At 44.6% G+C, this 19,278-nt stretch overlaps 2 protein-coding genes across 6 annotated transcripts in view; one reads left to right on the forward strand and one right to left on the reverse strand.

Moving 5' to 3' along the window:
- The window catches only part of LOC131744541 (zinc finger protein 665-like), a 32,256-nt gene extending 21,585 nt beyond the window's left edge, over positions 1-10,671 (reverse strand). Inside the window, exons 1-3 of the mRNA XM_067018874.1 lie at positions 10,465-10,671; positions 8,261-8,378; positions 6,836-7,021 (exon numbers count right to left, since the gene is read on the reverse strand). Of these exons, the coding sequence (XP_066874975.1) occupies positions 6,836-6,877 (42 nt within the window). The 5' untranslated portion in view covers positions 6,878-7,021; positions 8,261-8,378; positions 10,465-10,671. The remainder of the gene's footprint in view (positions 1-6,835; positions 7,022-8,260; positions 8,379-10,464) is intronic.
- LOC131744519 (zinc finger protein 677-like) overlaps positions 1-19,278 on the forward strand; it is a 126,661-nt gene that overhangs the window by 100,984 nt on the left and 6,399 nt on the right. Inside the window, exons 1-5 of one of the 5 annotated variants that reach the window (XM_067018827.1) lie at positions 6,316-6,437; positions 6,535-6,870; positions 10,187-10,316; positions 10,632-10,723; positions 14,160-14,325. In XM_067018827.1, coding sequence (XP_066874928.1) covers positions 10,709-10,723; positions 14,160-14,325 — 181 coding nt within the window. In that variant the 5' untranslated portion in view covers positions 6,316-6,437; positions 6,535-6,870; positions 10,187-10,316; positions 10,632-10,708. Of the gene's footprint in view, positions 1-6,305; positions 6,871-10,186; positions 10,317-10,631; positions 10,724-14,159; positions 14,326-19,278 lie in introns of those variants that run through there. The other 4 variants (XM_067018830.1, XM_067018829.1, XM_067018826.1 and 1 more) reach the window with 4 other exon arrangements.

The raw sequence follows: 19,278 nt of genomic DNA on the forward strand, positions 1-19,278 counted from the left end.
CGCTTCCTCTGCAGGGGGCGCCCGCCCGATCCCTAGTCAGGGAACTAAGATCTGCCAGCCTCGCGGCGAGGCCAAAACAAAAGAAAACAAAACAAAAAACAGGTGAGAGTGGATGAGGTTGCTACATTACCAAATTCTCTTTTACCATCTTTGGATCTCTGGCCTAACAGGAGAAACACATAAAAATTTTATTAAATTCTCACTCTACGTGGGAACCTTCACAAGAGAGTGAAGACCCAAAGAAGTGACCACAGCAGGAAGCTTTTATACCTTTTAAACAAAAAACAATCAATTTGTGAAGAATTGACAAAACAAAGCGTTTGGGCTAGGGCAGTAAGTGGTAAAGATAAGGATTCGTTTAACAAGGTTTGTTTGTACAGATTTCTTGGCCCCAAATTTCCTGTCTCTGGTGATAAGAATGTCTTTCTTCCTCCTGGTACGAGGAGGGCACATTTTACATGGGAGATCCTGTTTACAGGAAGACAATGTATGGTCAGAATGTCTTTCTTTCACTGGCTGTTCTTAAGTGCATTTAATTCAGAATAATTGACATGCTGAAGTGGCATTTTTGGGACTTACATAGTTTGGTTTTCTTTCGTTCCTATTGATCAGTGGGGACAAACAATTCAGTAAATATTGATGAGACAAAGAATGGCGATTTGAAGGGTCTGTATCTGTCTTGTTCCTAGGTAAACAAGGGGATTCTCATGAGTCTTACTGAAGTCAAATGGGGAAGGGTAGCCCTTTGCGGTAAGCTGTTTCCTACATGTGGGTGGGGGTGAGGGGTTCTTTAACCTTAGACATTTTCCAAAATTATAGAGTTGGAGCAAAGTTCAACAGTGTCACCACATATTAATTCAATAACTTCAACACTGACACCAAGTAAAATTCCAGAAATAATAAGTACACATGCTATATCTGAAAAACAGAACATTAGAAACTTTAAACTAATGATAATAATAACAAATTTGCCCAAAAACTTTGGTCTATATTCCCTTTGAATAGCACCGAAGGGTCCTGTGTCTTCATTGTGTTCTTGTTGTGTCCCTGTCTGAGTTGGAAAAACAAATTCCTGTGTTTCTCTTTTATTCCCATACAACACTTCTGACACTTCTTTAGAAATTTATTTTTGGCTGCGTTGGGTCTTCGTTGCTGCACGCGAGCTTTCTCTAGTTGCGGCGAGCGGGGACTACTCTTCGTTGCGGCGCGCGGGCTTCTCATTGTGGTGGCTTCTCTTGTTGCGGAGCACGGGCTCTAGGCACGCGGGCTTCAGTAGTTGTGGCTCGCAGGCTCAGTAGTTGTGACGCACGGGCTTAGCTGCTCCGCGGCATGTGGGATCTTCCGGAACCAGGGCTCGAACCTGTGTCCCCTGCTTTGGCAAGCAGAATCTTAACCACTGCACCACCAGGGAAGTCCCTGACACTTCTAACATAGTGTTTTCCCCACCAAACAATCTTCTGACACCAGCTGGGTGTCCTACAATTCAACTCAATTTTGATGCCATCTACCTGGAGATAGCATTGGATCCCACAGGCTAAGGGCTCAGTCCTACTGCCCCTCCTCCACTGCAGAGGCCAATTACAAGTCCAGATTGTCATCTGTGTTTCTGGCTGACCAGGTATAAATCGAAGGCTCCTATGACCCCCTCCTCCAGTTCAATTAATTTGCTAGAGTGGTTCACAGAACTCAGGAAAATAGTTTACTTGCTAGATTGCTGGTTTATTATAAAAGGATATAACTTGGGTACAGCTAAAAGGAAGAATGCATGGAGCGAGGGATGTGGAAAGGGGCTTGGCACTTGCATACACTCTCTGGGTGTGCCACTCTCCCAGCACCTCCACGTGTTCACCAGCCAAGAAGCTCTCAGAACCCCATACTTTGGGGATTTTTACGGTGGCTTCATCACACAGGCATGATGGATCATTAACTCCATGTTCAGCCCTCCTCTCTGTGGAGAATGGGGGCAGTAGGTGAGGGAGGTATGGAAAGTTCCCTTCTAACCATAGATTGGTCTTTCTGGTGACCAGCTTCCATCTAGGAACCCACCAAGATTTGTCTCATTAGAACCAAAGAGATTCCTATCACCCAGGAAATTCTAAAGGATTTTGGAGCCCTGTGGCAGGAATCAAAGCCCAAATGTTAGAACAAAAGATGCTCTAGTGCTCTTTTATCACTTAGGAAATTTCAAGAGTCTCAAGGGCTCAGTGCCAGGAACCAAGGGCAGAGACCAGTAAATATATTTTCTATGATTTCACACTATCACACATAAGACATCATTGTCTGTTATAACACGACATTGTCAATCAACTATACTTCAATAAAATAAATAAAAAGAAAAGACATCATTATCTGTTGGAAGACATGGCTCTAAACCACCAAAGTCAGAGGTATCTGTGACTGTTAAGTTGAATAAGAACCTAGGGGCTGGGTGGGAGAGGGAAGGATTGGGAGTTTGGGGTTAGCAGATGCAAACTATTATATACAGGATGGAGAAACAATAAGGTCCTACTGTATAGCACAGGGGACTATGTTCAGTGTCCTGTGATAAACCATCATGGAAAAGAATATGAAAAAGAATATATATATATATATATATATATATATATATATATATATATACACACACACATACATATATCTGAGTCACTTTGCTGTACAGAAGGAATTAACACATTTTAAATCAACTATACTTCAATAAAATAAAATAAAATAAACCTAGGAGCTATATTAAGAAAAATATTTTTTCCCCTTCGTCGTTTTTCTGCTGATCATGGGGAAAAAAATTCTGAAGACAGCATCATGAATTTTATGGTCACGATTAGAGTACAAGCAATATAAAAAAAGAGTCACTGGGAGAAGGTTGGATCTCACCTGGGCACAGGCCTTTGGGCCGTAGCCTCTCCAAGGAACTTAGGAAGGGACTTCCTTGGGCCACCAAGCCCCCAAAGGGCATCTGGCACATACACCCGCGCATGCGTCCAGGAACTTTATGTAGCCCCGCCCCTCGTGGGGCCAGACTCCGCCCCCTGGAGTCATTCCCCAAGGCGCCTGCGCTGCCGTAGGCTCTGCCCAGATTGTATACCTCTGCTCAGAAGTCTTGTCTTAGTACCCCTTACCCCGGGTCCAAACTTGCGGCAACAACTTGGTCCCTCTGTCGACTCAGGGCTCTGATCACCCAACCAGAATGCAATCTGACCCAAGCCCACGGGAAGAAGCTGCAGGGTTCAGCCCGGTCCGGACGTAAATCTGTAGCACAAACCAGTCCTACCACCATCCCGCGCTGTACTTGATCTCCTCTCCCCCACCCTCACCCTTTCTAACTCTTCTTTCCTGCTCAAACCCTCTGGCATGGACACACAGGAAAGCCGGCAGCCCCTCAGGGCCTGAATCCAGCGCATCCTACAATCCGTGCGTCTCCGGAACAGCACCAGGGCTGGCCACACAGATTTACCCTGCACTGTATAAGCGAAGAAGGCGCCCACAGGCCCTAGCTAGAGCTGCTCCCCCCCGAAACTTGCTAGGTTTCTACTTCACACTTCTGGCCTAACACAGCTGTGCACACAAAGCTCAGCTGCCTGCACCCAGGAGGCGATCTCCTCTGCCTAGCTGGCGTCTCTGGGCCTAAAAGAATCCTCAGGCACCCTCTAAAATAACTTCTTAGATACGGAATTTGCCTCTGGAACATCTCTGGTCCTCTCGCCATCCTCAGGTCCTCCCTTCTCAGAACTGCTTAGAGGAGAACTTAATTTAGGGTGGCTTCTGTTGCTGCCTACCCGGAACTGACACTCAGAATTTCCAGTTTCCGGAAACTTGGATACATGTAGAAGGGAGCAAAGAACTTAAAGTTTGGTAAGTGAATTTGCTTTTTTGGTGATACCTTGTGTTTAGAGAATTCTTCAAAGCACCATGTCTCCAACTCCTAGGGGCCCATTGGTTGCTTCACATGGTAAAACAAACAAAATATATGAACATAAATGGACAAACCATCAGAAGATCCCTCAGCATCACTAATCCCACCATTCTTTTCTGCCTTCCTCTCTTCCACATATTGAGTGAGCTACCATCACATGTAAGATCATTTTGATGATCAGTGATAGGGAAACAGAAGAGACATAGAGAATCTCTACCCCCAGGCACAGCCCCGCAGCTAAATCCTCCTAGGCAAGATGGACATATAATACCCAACTCCCAGGGTATTACAAAGATTAACTCACATAATTTATATGAGATTCCCAGCACAGTGCCCAAGACAGAGGCCACGCTACCATTCTTGTGAACATATAGTAGATGTTCAAAAAATATTGCTTTAACGAATGAATGCATGTGGTTTCTGTAAGGACAAATGAAAACTAAAAAACAAGGGGAAAAAAGCCCAGCTTAATTCCCTTTGTTGAAAAGAAGGGAAGAGCCTTTTCTCCCTCCCTTTTCTTAGAGCATTTCCTTTAGAAAACTTGTAAGTTCTTTCTCTGCCTCCTTGAAATGTATGTACAGCTTTTTAAAAAGCTAAATAAGAGCAGAAACTAACACAGCATTGTAAAGCATTTATACTCCAATAAAGATAAATAAAATAAAATCCTTGCATTTCAAAAATTTAAAAAGCTACATAAGAAGGCTCCTGCCAATTTTGCAACCCAGGAATGTTTCCTCAAAGACCTGGAAGCCAGTCTCTTTGAAATGTAAATATCCAGGGAGATAGCACACTTATCTCCCAGTTTCTGTGGAAGGGTAAGAGCCTAACTTAGCAGGTGCCTTGCTCCAAGCTACAGAACTCCCTCCTGTCATAAAGATATGAGAAGTTTGCTCTTCCTCTGGACAAAGCCAGTTAGCTACCACAGTTGGTCAGTCCAATTAGCTGGTGATGTTGGGATGAACTGTGTGTGACAAATGATGCTGTCACGTCTTCTTACCTGAGAACTAGTTATTGTTTATACTGAGAGCAAGTAAGTACCACTTGTATCTGCTTATCTAATATTACAGGGTAAGATTTTTTTTCATTCTCTTCAGTCTCTCAGAAGATTGCCTGCGATGCACATCACTTCCTTGTTTAATGCTTATTTAATAATAAAACTGTTTTCTTCCTTTATTACCCTTGGGGAGAGGATTTCTGGGTTGTGAGCTGACTTCATTTTATTTTATTTTTTAAACTAAATTTATTGAATTTTTAAACTTTTGGCTGCGTTGGGTCTTCGTTGCTGCACGTGGACTTCTCTCCCTAGTTGCAGCGAGCGGGGGCTACTGTTTGTTGTGGTGCGCGGGCTTCTCATTTAGGTGGCTTCTCTTGTTGTGGAGCATGGGCTCCAGGCATGTGGGTTTCAGTAGTTGTGGCACATGGGCTCAGTAGTTGTGGCTCGCTGGCTCTAGAGCACAGGCTCAGTAGTTGTAGTGCACGGGCTCAGTTACTCCGTGGCATGTGGGATCTTTCCGGACCAGGGATCAAACCCGTGTCCCCTGAATTGGCAGGCGGATTCTTAACCACTGCGCCACCAGGGAAGCCCTTCATTTTAAATTATATTGCCCAACACCACCTGTTGGCAAAAAGAGCTTTGACTCAAACCATTTTCAACTTAAGAGGAAAACATCTCAGCTTGTAATTTAAGTCGTCCTCACAACTCTAATCTTTTACCTTCAACTGTTTGAAACATTAACTTAAAATAGCGAGGAAGGGACTTCCTGGTGGCGCAGTGGTTAAGAATCCACCTGCCAACGCAGGGGACATGGGTTTGAGCCTGCTCCGGGAATATCCCACATGCCGCGGAGCAACTAAGACCGTGCGCCACAACTACTGAGCCTGCGTTCTACAGTCCGCAAGCCACAACTACTGAGCCCCCATGCCACAACTACTGAAGCCCGCACGCCCTAGAGCCCGTGCTCTGCAACAAGAAAAGCCACCGCAATGAGAAGCCCGCGCACAGCTATGAAGAGTAGCCCCCGGCTTGCAGCAGCTAGAGAAAGCCTGCACGCAGCAACAAAGACCCAACCCAGCCAAAAATAAATAAATAAAATATTAGATTACTTTTTTAAAAAAAGTAATACATGCCCATGGTTTAAAAAAAAAAATAGCGAGGAAGCGGCTGGGTCCGCAGGACACCAAACAGTTTCAAAGAATTCGAAAGCAGTTCAGGTAATGCTGGGCAGAATAACAGTTCTCCAAAGGTCTGGGGGCGGGGCGGAGGTCCAGACACTGCTCCCTCCAGACCCCGCCCCACGTCGGCCCCGCCCCTGGCTTTCTGTTCAGTCCAGACTACTGCCCCCGCCCCGCCCCTCACCACGCCCCACCTCTCCTCGGCCCCGCCTGCTGCACTGTCGCGCACGCGCAGTTGCCTGCAAACCCGGAAGCGGAGCGAGGGGCACAGTCCTCGGTTTTTCTGGTTTAACTCGGGTCTTTGGGACGCCCCCAGGCCCCCGATCCGCCACACCCGAGGTTCAGGGGTTGTCACGTACGTTAAAACCCCTTCATCTGCTTGTTCTGCGCCTGGTAAGTCCCGGCAGCACCGTGAGACATTCTAGGTCTCCGCCCTGGCCTTTCCGCCCTAGGTCCAGGTAGACACCGGTTGCCGCGTTGCTTTCCTGCTCAGAACCCTTCAGTGACTTCCGCAGGCTCGGATCCCCTCTCCCTCTCAGACGCGCTGTTTCAAGTCCTCACTCCGGAGGTGGATTCTCGTCCTCCCATTCGACCGTTCCGGGGCAGAGATGGCCGTGCAGACCCAGAGGCCACATCTTCTCCTTGGCCTTGGGGTCGTACAGACATCACCCCTCTCCTGACACCCTCCCCATCTACGCGACCTCTGGAGTTGGCCCGGCCCCTCCCCTGCCCGGTCATCCACTTTGCACGCACCGCTTTGGAGATCTCTGACCCACGCACTGGGACAGGTGACATGCGCCCGTTCGGTGACACTCTTTGTGTTTGTTCTGGACAAAACGCATCCCGCTGTCTGTGCTTGTCGTGGTGTGCTTACATTCCCGCAGCCCCTCTGGAAAATGCACTTCGTGGGCAAGGGACATCTTTCTCTGTCTTCCATACCTGTGAATGTACAGGGCAGGGGATGGAGCAGAATCCGAGGGAGAATGAGAAAGACTGAGAGAGAAAGTAATAGTGAAAAAGAGAGGGTGAAATGGAGGATGGGGCAGGTGGACGTGGAGATACGGTAGGAGCAAAAGAGTGAACCAGAGGAAGAAACCTAGATAAAAAGGCACCTCCAGAAAGACAAAGGGAAGCAAATTGGACGAGAGGGACCTTGATGGGGTAGAAGTGAAAGCAGCAAGGGGCCGGTACATCGAACTGAGAGAGCGGGGAGGGAATCAAAGAGTTCAGGCCCTGGACAACAGAGACACGTGGTGCTGGGACAGAAAGAGGGGCAAGAGGTGACAGGGAGATCAGAGGGAGGAACAGAGCAGGGAAGAAATTCCCTGGCACTAATCCCTTCAATGCCTTCTCATTGCCCTCAGGACGAAAATCCAGACTCCGCTGTATGACTTTATAGCTGCGAGCTCTGGAGGTGGGGTGACCCTCCGGAGTTGGTCCAATTCGAGGGAAGGAATAGGCTTTTCTATCCTGCACTGATCAGACATTGGACACCGGCTGTCCAATGAGGTGCCGTGATTTTGGGGCGGCAGCTCCCTGTGGCTGAGTCCAGTTTTCAAGGGGGAGGCGGGATGTGGAGCTGTGAGCCATCAGCAGCCAAACTCCTGGCTGTGAGGAAGTTCGTGTCTGGATCCTGAGGGAGTGGATTCAGGAGGTTTACTCTACATAGTAACTTCTGTGGGGTCTCTTAGGAATGTGAAGTTCATCGACCCGTAAGGGGTTAAAGGGAAAATTTTCACAGACCATTTTGGATGGGGGAATCTTATTATTACTGACCAAGCATTACTGAAGGTGTCCCGTGGGTTCTGTGGGATACAGATGACATTTTGAAGGGTTTCACCGGAAGATACTGGAGTCTCGTCGGAATATGTGGATCGTTGGAGACATGACTCTTGCATTATGACACGATGGCAGCGCCTGATTTTAGGGCAAGGTCTCCAAGAAGGAATATATGGGATCCTGGGTTGGTGGGTGTCTTCCTGCCAGAACAAAAGCTACTGATGTTTGGAACGTGGTGTGGGATGCCATGGCAGAGTGTGCAGATCAGTGGGGGATTCTGTCCTGTAACATTGTGGGGTGCCCACTGGGAGCTTGTAGGAGTGTGGGGCGGGACTGGGGTCAGGTGATGGGGGTTTTCATCGGGGGGAGCTTGCTGGGGGTGGATCTCTGGGCACAAACCTGGAGGAGCTGTAAGTCAGGACAGGACGGCATCCTTCGACCACTGCCACTGTGTCATCAGTTTGCATCTCTGGGCCTTTATTTTGTTCAGCATGTACAGATGGTGATATTGTCCCAACTTAAAAAGAAACAGCAAAAAAGAGCCCTTTACTACATTTGCCCATCTTTAAAGCAAAAAATCTTCAGTTAGCTATACTTCCCACTCTAGTAAGTGCCCTTTCTTACTCTCCATTTCAGAACAAAATAAACAACTAAAAAGTTGTGTATTTCACGGCTTCAATTCTTGCTTCCAGTTCTCATTTGAAACCCATCCAGTCCAGCTTTCACACCCACTGTTCCACTGATACTTTGCTTATCTAAACATATTTCTAAATCTAGTGGTATAATATCAGTCATCATCTTGTCCTTTCAAAAATGTGTTGCACTCCGTCTTCTGGAAGCACTTTGTTCTTGGCTTTCACATCCCACTGTTTTCAGAAAATAAATTTAGCTAGCTACCAGCCGTCCGTTTTAATTTTCTTCTCCGTGTTCACGTCTCAGTTTCTTGTGCCTCTTTCTCCGACTTCCCTGGTCTCTGACTGTGGGAGTATCTCTGGCCTTAGTCCTTGTATTTCTTTTCTCTGTCTGCACCCACTGTTGTTATTTCTATCTCATGTCATAACTTCCACGTCTCCACCCAGACCTCTCCCCGGAAACTGCAGTCCTGTACCCAGCTTATCCAGCTGTCACCTCGGCATCTCTGTTGGGACAGCCAACTGGCATCTTCACCTTAATATGTCCAAAAATGACCCCCCCGAACCCTCCAGGATATGTTCTCCTGCCGTCCTCCACGTCTCGGTATAGGGCGACCCTGTACTTAGGTCCTGGGGCTTAGGTGAGCATCTCAGCACGTTTTAAAAATATACATTGCTTTACTCGCTAGTGTTTTAACTAATGACAAAAAAACATTAAAAACAGATGTTTAGTTAAAATGGATAAGGGAATAATAACATGGTTCTAAACTCTCCTAGGGTATGGGAAAAAAGGTTTGAAGCCCACAGCCCTTTCTTATCTGCTTTCTTTAATACCCTTTAAAAAAATATATATATATATATATAAAACTGAAGTAGAGTTGCTTTACAATGTTGTGTTAATTTCAGGTGGACAGCACAGTGATTCAGTTGTATATTATATACATATTATACATATATTCTTTTTCAGATTGTTTTCCCTTATAGATTATTACAGGATAGTGAGTATAGTTCCCTGTGCTGTACAGTAGGTCCTAGCTGGTTATCTGTTTGCTATAGAGTAGTGTCTATACATTAATCCAACCTCCTAATTTATCCCTCACCCCATTCCCCTTTGGTAACCATAAGCTTGTTTTCTGTGTCTGTTTTGTAAAGAAGTTCATTTGTACCTCTAATATGCTTCTGATCTTTTCTCCTGCTTGTCCCCACCTCACTCTACTGAAGCCACACAGGCCTACTTGCTCTCTTTCTGGGACCAGGACACTACCACTTCAGGGCCTTCCCATGGTGGCCCTCTGCCTAGAAGCCCCTGACCCTTCACTTGCAGGTGGCAAGATCCCTTCTTTCCTCGGGTCTTTGTTCTGCTGTCACCTCTCACTGGCACCTTCTCTGGCTTCTCCCTCCTCCCCCGCCCCCCCCAATAACATTCCAGGCACTCCCTCACCCCGACTTCCGGTCCGTATCGCCTGCTCTGCATGTTTCTCCGCTGCTTCCCGTCCCCTTCCCCGTCCCCGTCCCCTTCCCCTGGCTGGATGCACATGACAGCAAGGCCCCAGGAGAGAGCAGAGCCACAAGGCGGGAGGTGGGCTGGGCTTGCCTGCTGAGTGGTGCTCAAGTCTGGCATCGCAGTAGATTGCTGAGGCATTTTGCAGATACATCTTTCGTGCCTCCTGACCAGAGATTCCCCTTCAAATAGTCATGTGGAATGGAACCTCCATAATGTTTAAAGTGCCGCCAGTGATTCTGATCTGTATGTATCCAGCTTTGAGTACCAAGGCCCTGGGTCCTCCATTTATGAAGCTGAGATCAGCCCACGATCCAGAGAGGTGAGGGGGCTCTGTTTTGAGTGGAGTTTGATCAGGGCTGGTCTGGGACCAAGGGGAGAGTCCATCCAGCCCCGAGTCCCCCTGCTACAGCATACGTGGGGGCTTCATGGGGGGAGCGAGATCTGAAGGAAAGGGTGGGAAAACTCACGTCTGGGTCTTTGTAGGAGTTCACTGTCCTGAGCCCCTCCTGGGACAGTGGGCAGCAGGGCACCGTCTGTTCCACGTGCTGAGGGCTTCCCTGTGTGTGCGGTGGTGACTCAGGAGGGGGGGGGGGTGTTGATTCTAAGCATTAAACAGCATGTTCTTGACACTCAGGATTGACTTCTCAAGACTGATCTTTGCCTGGGGAAGAAATCTGGAAGAGGAGGGAGAGGAAAGAACAGGAGTCAGGAATGGCTGTTTCTCAGGTAAAGTCATATTCTCAGTTGACTGTTTTGTCTGTCCTTCTTGAAATGCCCTTTTTTGGACTCACTAATCTTATCTGACTTTGAAGTATCCTGCCTGACACCTGTACATTCACACCCACCCAGGTCCTTCCCTCAGGGCCTGTCCTGTCCACTTAGATCCCGTCTCCCCATGACCCAGTGACCTGGAACTTGTGAAGAGGCTCCACTGGGTGTCGTCCTGGGCAGGGCTTCACCCCCATGGACTGGAGACGTGGTGTCAGTGCTACTGGGTGGCAGGGATTGCTTAGGAGCCCATCTAGATGCATTGTGTGCTCTCTGTCAACCAGGATAAAGAAGCTGCACCTATAAGTCATGTACTAATGTGTAGGAATAGCTGGAAAATTCTGGAAAAGACGAGTGATAAGAGGAAACCAGCTCTGCCTGACTTTATAATGCTTTCAGAGCTAAACAAGCGAGGCATGGTGTTTCTGGTTCCAAAACATTAATCACTAATGTTCTCCATTGCCATCATGAATGGAGAAGCAAGTTCAGAAACAGACATCAGTGATAGAGGATGTTTTATTCGATAATTGGTTTTAAAATATGGAGTCAGTCGAAATATTTATCATTAAGAGGTTTAAAAAATTATTCTCAGCACATCCATCCCATAGGGACCACGGTGTTCCTGCAAGGACTATCTTGCAGCAGGTGTTTTAGGTAAAAATGATTATAATTCAGCCAAGACACGGAGCCACAACCTTATTGTTCTCATAAGAGAGGCTGTAGCCAAATTCTGGTTCCACTGTCATTAATAAATATTATATTCTTTTATCTTAAGCATCATGTGAGATATACATATAGGGTGCTCAGACTTCCAACGAAGCAGCAGCTTAGGTACTAGGGTGTAAAGCATCCCCTTCCCTATCTCCACGCCTCACGTCTCAGTGGAGAACCACTGTTGTAGGTTTCGTGGCAAGACTCAGCTCAGATCTTGTAAGATTGCATTTCACATCATTATGCAATTTTCGGAAAAATTCTTCACTGAATGTTTGTTGTAATATTTTATTCTGTACATTTTAAAAACATACACAGCGTGTGTCTAGAAGTGGTTTTCACATTAGTAAACACAGATACAGCGTGATCTTCATTGGAACTTTATCTTAATGAAGGCTCATGGGACCTTTACAATTTTTTGATGACATAAAGAACGTGTCAGTGGCTGCCTTGGAGCAGGCCGACTTCTCTGCAGATGGCTGAGGACTTCTCTGGGCAACCTGACATGGGACTACTGCGTCAAGAATGCATTTCACATTTTGATAGATTTTGTCAGATGTCCTCCCCTAAAACTGCAAAGGTTCCCTCCCCGCCACCAACATGTGAGATTTTCCTCAATGTAAGCAAAACTTGATGCTGTATTCTTTTTGTATTTTGAAAATTTGGGGGAAAATGACAATCCTTTGTGTTTCCATTTCCAACTACTTGTGAGTCAAGTTCATTCTTTTATGGAAATAAAACATGGATTTTCATACTTTGCTCAGTTTTCTTTTGATATATATTTAAAAGCTATTTTATATTTTGTAAGTTAATTCTTTACACACGCCCTGGTATCCTTCTTAGTTTAGCATTTCTTTGCAGTGACTCATAAATCTTCCCTTCTTGCCCTCTGCCTTCTGATCTTGCTTGAGATGGCCTCACCTCGCATAATTTTAAAATACTGTGTTCCGTATACTCCTACTTGTTCCTGTTTATAATTATGTCTTTAATTTGGATTTAACTAAATCTCTGATTTGGCGTTTTTGTGTATGTCTTACAGCTATTTTACTTCATTCACTTTAGTTTCAGATATTATCCACACTGTGCGTACCCCCCCACACACACACACACATTCACATATGTCAGTAGGTTCGCACGTAATTTGGCAAGGCTCACCATTTTGTTTTTCTCTTCAAAATTTTCTCTCTCCTAAATACAATGCAGACTTTTTATTTGAAATCCCACATTTCGTTTGCCTTTGAATTGCTCTGAATTTCTAAATCCCCGAGGTCTTCACGCCACCACATCTTCCAGCGAAAAGTAGGTTTGCCGGTCTTGGATCGCGTCTTTGTTATATCCTTCAGTAAAGTTTTTAAAGTTTCATCACATACATCTTATGAACAGGTGTCACAGTAAAATTGCTAATGGGAATTTGCCTTTCCCTCTTCTGCCTCCGGCTTACGCGTCCTGCGCAGTGGTGAATGGCAGGAGCCTGCTGGCCCACTTGCCTCAGCCTTACCTTTAGTGGAAATGCCTCCAGTGCTTTCAGTGATTATGATGCTTGGTGAAATAGTTTTGCTTCATAACAGTTCCTTTAATTTCCTATTTGGCATAATTTGGGGGTGGGTTAGTTTACTATATCCACTTTTTAAAGACTTTATTGAAGTCTAGTTGATTTACAACGTTGTGTTAATGTCTGCTGTACAGCAAAGTGACTCCATTATACATATATATATTCTTTTCCATTCTGGTTTATCACAGGATATTGAATATAGTTCCCTGTGCTATACAGTAGGACCTCGTTGCTTATCCCTACTTGGCATCATTTTATTTATTTGTTTATTTTTGTGGCTGCATTGGGTCTTCTTTGCGGCACACGGGCTTTCTCTAGTTGCGGTGAGTGGGGGCTCTTCTTCTATGTGGCGCACGGGCTTCTCACTGTGGTGGCTTCTCTTGTTGCGGCATGCGGGCTTCGGTAGTTGCAGCACGTGGGCTCGGTATTTGTGGCACATGGGCTCAGTAGTTGTGGCTCACGGGCTTAGTTGCTCCACGGCATGTGGGATCTTCCCGGACCAGGGCTTGAACCTATGTCCCCTGCATTGGCAGGCGGATTCTTAACCACTGCGCCACCAGGGAAGCCCGGCATGATTTTAATCATCCAGTATCTCTTCAAAGGTCTACTGCCGTGATAAACATTTTTTTCTATTTAAGCTGCTAAATTAACCTACAACATTAGTAAATTTCCTCATCTTGAATCACTTTTTTTTTTATTAGCGGAATAAACTCCACTTGACTTTTGTTGGTGGCTGAATATCTGAGTTAAATGGATAGACCTGTATTTATGTTTCTGCATGTATGTGGACTGTCATGCTTGAAGATACCACTCATACTCTAGCTCATCCAGGTACTGAATATCACTTAGTGTGTAGAACATAATATGTATCTCCTCCACATAAACAATCCTGTGTTGAATAATTTCATTTGTATATTTCTTCCATTGTCCTCAAACTGGGAAATCTACAGTGATTCAGTGGATCTGATATCCTCTGCTGGAAAAATATAATAAAATTAGGGACATATAAATTACTCAAAATGATCTGTCACTTCAACTGAATCAATCCCTACGCCTCTTTCCTACTTACATTTTGTGTGAAGACAGGAACTCTCCCCATGGTCTCTTAGTGAAACATGTTTTTTATTTCAGGCACAGTTGACCTTCAGGGATGTCGCCATAGAATTCTCTCAGGAGGAGTGGGAATGCCTGGAACCCGCTCAGAGGGCCTTGTACAGGGACGTGATGCTGGAGACCTACCGGAACCTGCTCTCCCTGGGTGAGGATAATGCCCCTTCAGAAGTTGGGATCTGCCCTAGTGAGTCTCTTGAGAACCCCTACCTTGCTTGACTGAGATTGAAGCTGTGTTGACTATGAAATGAAACATCGGATAAGGAAGCATGTGGAGTTTAACCTTCCCCTCTCTTTAGATGGTCACACACATCAGATTAGTAGTGGCTCCAGAAGATGAGTAAAAACAAAATCATATGGCAAACTCTAAAAAATTTCCAATTCTGGATCCACTCTTATCCCTGTAGTTTTCATTCAGTAGTTCTTGGAAGACAACTAGGTTATCTTTTTAAAAGATGCTCCTTAAGCATTCAGAATGGGACCGTGAGTGAAGAGATTTGTGAAATACTTTTTAGACACGTCTGTAGTGTCCTCTCAAAAGAACAAAGGGCTAGAATTGTATTCTGGAAAAGCCACAGCACATTATGTTCCCCTCTTATAAGCAGAAAACTCTTTTTCTGACCTGAATATTGTTTAAATTTTGGAGCAAGGGAGAAAGCCCCAGAATGTGGAGAACAAAATGAAAGAAGTGAAAAAAGTTAGTGGGTGGGAATGTATCAAAGATGTGAACATCAGTAAGAGCTCAGAAGGGCAAAGAGGAAGCCGCACCATTAATAGTTTGGGAAAGCCCCTGTAAGTGGGAAAGTTCTGTGGGAAAACGAATGTTTATTTCTTGTGAGCTCTCAAAGGAAATTTTTCTTCCCTTCCACTTTTTGCTTTCTTCTTCAGGCATGTAAAAGTTAGTTCATTCTTCCAGCCTCCAGGGGTGCTCCAGCTCATGCAAAGACCAAGGCAAAATTTTGAGCATGACCTATGACACTCTTTGTGGGGCACTGGGAGGGCTGGTTATAAGAGGTCCTCTTTCTTCTTTGGTCTCATTCTATACCCAGTTTTCAGTCCACACAGATCAGAGGTGAAGCCTCCCCAGTCCTGGCCCCAGTTCTTCTGCAGGTTCCATTCCCATTTCAATACTTGGGAGACCTCATGGGATGGGAAAACATTGCCATCTGGGGCCCTAGGAGAGTGCATGGCGTTATCTCAAGTCCTCTCTGCCTCTTTAGGACCGCCAGCCATTTCTTCAGTTCTGCTTTTGCCACACATCAAGGAGTATGTGTAACAGAAGTGGTGTGGGTCTTTTGATCCAGCAGTAAAATTGCTTTTACTCAGCGGGAGTATATGCGGTACCACACCATGCCTTCAGTTCTGGTGTGTTGTGCTTTTGTTTCTTTCTTAGAGTATTTTCTAATTTCCCTTGTGAGGTCACCTCTGACCCATTGGTTGTTTTAAGAGTGTTTTAAAATTTCCATATATTTGTGAGCTTTCCAGTTTTCCTTAAGTTAATCATTTCTATTTTCATTCTACTGTGGTCGGAGAAAATACTTTGTATGATTTCGTTCTTTTTCAACTTATTGAGACTTGCTTTATGGTTTAATATGTGGCCTATCCTAGAGAATGTTCCATGTGCACCTAGAGAAGAAGGTGTATTTTGCTTTTATTGGGTGGAGTGTTCTATATATGTCTGTGGGAGCTAGTTGATTTTATAGTCTTGCTCCAATCCTCTGTGTCCTTACTGAACTTCTGCCTGGCTGTACTCTCTATTAAAAGGGGGGAATGGAAATCTCCAAATGTTATTCTAGAACTGTTTTTATCTCTTCCTTAAATTCTGTCAGTGTTTGCTTCATATATTTGGGGACACTCTTGTTTAGGTGTGTATATGTTCATATTTGTTGTAATTCCTTGATGAGTTATCCTTTTTAAATAAATAATGTCCTTCTTTGTCTCATAAAAAAATTTGACTTAAAGTTTATTTTGTCTGATAACAGTATAGCACTCCAGGTCTCTTTTGGTTACTATTTGCATGGAATTTGTATTCGATTTCTAGGGCTGCCATAACAAAGTACCATAGCCTGTGTGGCTTCGACATCAGAAATGTATTTTCTCACGGTTTTGGAAGCTAGAAATCTGAGATCAGGTTGTCAGCAGAATTGTTATCCCGGGTTATTCTCTTTAGCTTGTGGCTGGCTGTCTTTTCCTACCCGTGTCTTCACATGGTCTTTCCTCTGTGTGTGTCTGTGTCATAATCTCCTCTTCTTATAAGGACACCAGTCATTGGATTAGAGCCCACTCCATTGACCTCATTTGACCTTAATTACTCCTTTAAAAGCTCTATCTTTAAGTACAGTCATATTTTGAGGTATCTGATGTTAGGACCACAATTTTGTGGGGGGGACACAATTCACCCCATAACAGATTCACTTGCTGTTCTTTCATTTCTAACCTATTTGCATCTTTGTATCTAAAGTGAATCTCCTACATATAGAATATAGGCATACCTTGGAGATATCGTGGATTTGGTTCTAGACCACTGCCATAAAGCATATAGCACAACAAAGTGAGTCACGAATTTATTCGGTTTCCTGGTGCATATGAAAGTTACGTTTGCATTATGCGGTAGTCTATTAAGTGTACGATAGCAGTATGTCTAAAAATATGTACATACCTTAATTAAAAAATACTTTAGGGAACTCCCTGGCGGTCCAGTGATTAGGACTGTGTGCTTGCACTGCAGGGGGGCACAGTTTCAATTCCTGGTCAGGGGACTAAGATCCTGCATGCTGTGTGGCACGGCCAAAAATAAAACTTTATTGCTAAAACACGCTAATGATCATCTGAGCCTTCAGTGAGTCATGATGCTTTTGCTGGTGGAGGGTCTTGCCTGGATGTTTGATGGCTGCTGAGTGATCAGAGTGGTGGTTGCTAAAGGTTGGGTGGCTGTAGCAATTTCTTTTTTTAAAATTTTATTTATTTATTTTTGGCTGCGTTGGGTCTTTGTTGCTGCACGTGGGCTTTCTCTAGTTGCGGCAAGCAGGGGCTACTCTTCGTTGAGGTGCGCGGGCTTCTCATTGTGGTGGCTTCTCGTTGCGGAGCACAGGCTCTGGGCTGCGGGCTTCAGTAGTTGTGGCACGCAGGCTCAGTAGTTGTGGCGCATGGGCTTAGCTGCTCCGTGGCATGTGGGATCTTCCCAGACCAGGTCTTGAACCCGTGTCCCCTGCATTGGCAGGCGGATTCTTAACTACTGCGTCTCTAGGGAAGCCCTTCTCTTCTTTTTAAAAACATTTTTACTGGAGTAGAGTTGATGCAGTTTCTTAGAATAAGACAACTAAGAAGTCTGCCTCATCGGGTGACTCTTCCTTTCATGTAGCAAGCAATGTCGTTTGGTAACATTTTACCCACAGTCGAACTTCTTTCAGAATTGGAGTCAGTCCTCTCAAACCCTGCGGCTGCTTGATCAACTAAGTTTATGTAATATTCTAAATCCTTTATTTAACATTTCAGTGGTCTCCACAGCATCTTCACCTGGAATAGATTCCATCTCAAGAAACCACTTTCTTTGATCATCCACAAGAAGCAACTCCTCATCTATTAAAGTTTTATCATGAGATTGCAGCAATTCAGTCACATCTTCAGGCTCCACTTCTGGTTCTCTTGCTATTTTCGCCACATCTGTAGTTACTTCCACTGAAGGCTTGAAACCCCTCAGAGTCATCCATGAGGATTGGAATCAACTTCTCCCAAACTCTTGTGAATGTTGATATTTTGGCCTCTTCCCATGAATCATGAATGTTCTTAATGGCATTTAGTATGGTGGCTCCTTTCCAGAAGGTTTCAATTTAATTTGCCCAGCTCCATCAGAGGAATCACTGTCTATGGCAGCTATAGCCTTACAAAATGTATTTCCTGAATAATAAGACTTGAAAGTTGAAATTACTCCTTAATCCATGGGCTGCAAAATGGATGTTGTGTTAGCAGTCATGAAAACAACATTAATTTTGTACATCTCCATCAGAGCTCTTGGGTGACCAGGTGCATTGTCTGAGCAGTAATATTTTGAAAAGAATCTTTTTTTCTGAGCAGTAGATCTTAGTACTGGGCTTAAAATATTCAGTAAACCATGTTGTAAACAGATGTGCTGTCATCCAGGCTTTGTTGGTCCATTTATAGAGCACAGGCAAGGAAGATTTAACATAATTCTTTAGGGCCCTAGGATTTGGGGAATGGTAAGTGAGCATTGGCTTCAACTTAAAATCACCAGCTGTATTAGATCCTAACAAGAGAGTCAGCCTCTCCTTTGAAGTTTTGAAGCCAGGCATTGACTCCTCCTCTCTAGTTATGAAAGTCCTAAATGGCATCTTCTTCCAATATAAGGTTGTTTTATCTACATTGAAAATTTGTTTAGTGTAGCCACCTTCATTAATTATCTTAGCTAGATCTTCTGGATAACTTGCTGCAGCTTCTACATCAGCACTTAATGCTTCACCTTGCACTTTTATGTTATGGAGATGGCTTCTTTTCTAAAACTTCACGAACCAACCTCTGTTACCTTCAGACTTTTCTTCTGCAGCTTCCTCACTTCTTTCAGCCTTCTTAAAAGAGAGTTAGGGACTTGCTCTGGATTAGACTTTGGCTTAAGGGAATGTTGTGGCTGGTTTGGTCTTCTATCCAGACCATTAAAACTTTCTGCACATCAGCAATATGGCTATTTTGCTTTCTTATCATTCATGTGTTCACTGGAGTAGCACTTTTAATTTCCTTCAAGAACTTTTCCTTTGTGTTTACAGCTTGGCTGTTTAGTGCAAGAGGCTTAGCTTTTGGCCTGTTTCAGCTTTCAATATGCCTTCTTCACTAAACTTAGTTGTTTCTAGCTTTTGATTTAAATGTAGAGATGTGTGGCTTTTCCTTTCACTTGAACACTTGACCTAATTTCAATATTGCTATGTGTCAGAGAATAGGGAGGCCGAGAGAGAAAGAGAGAGAGAGAGATGGGGGAATAGCCAGTCAGTGGAGCAATCAGAGCACAATTCATTTACTGACTTAAGTTAGCTGTCTATATGGGGTGCAGTTCGTGGTACCTCAAAATAATTACAGTAACAACATCAAAGATCATTGATCACAGATCACCAAAATGAATATAATAATAATG

Source organism: Kogia breviceps, chromosome 18 (assembly GCF_026419965.1).
Source record: "Kogia breviceps isolate mKogBre1 chromosome 18, mKogBre1 haplotype 1, whole genome shotgun sequence".
Classification (NCBI taxonomy): Eukaryota; Metazoa; Chordata; class Mammalia; order Artiodactyla; family Physeteridae; genus Kogia; species Kogia breviceps.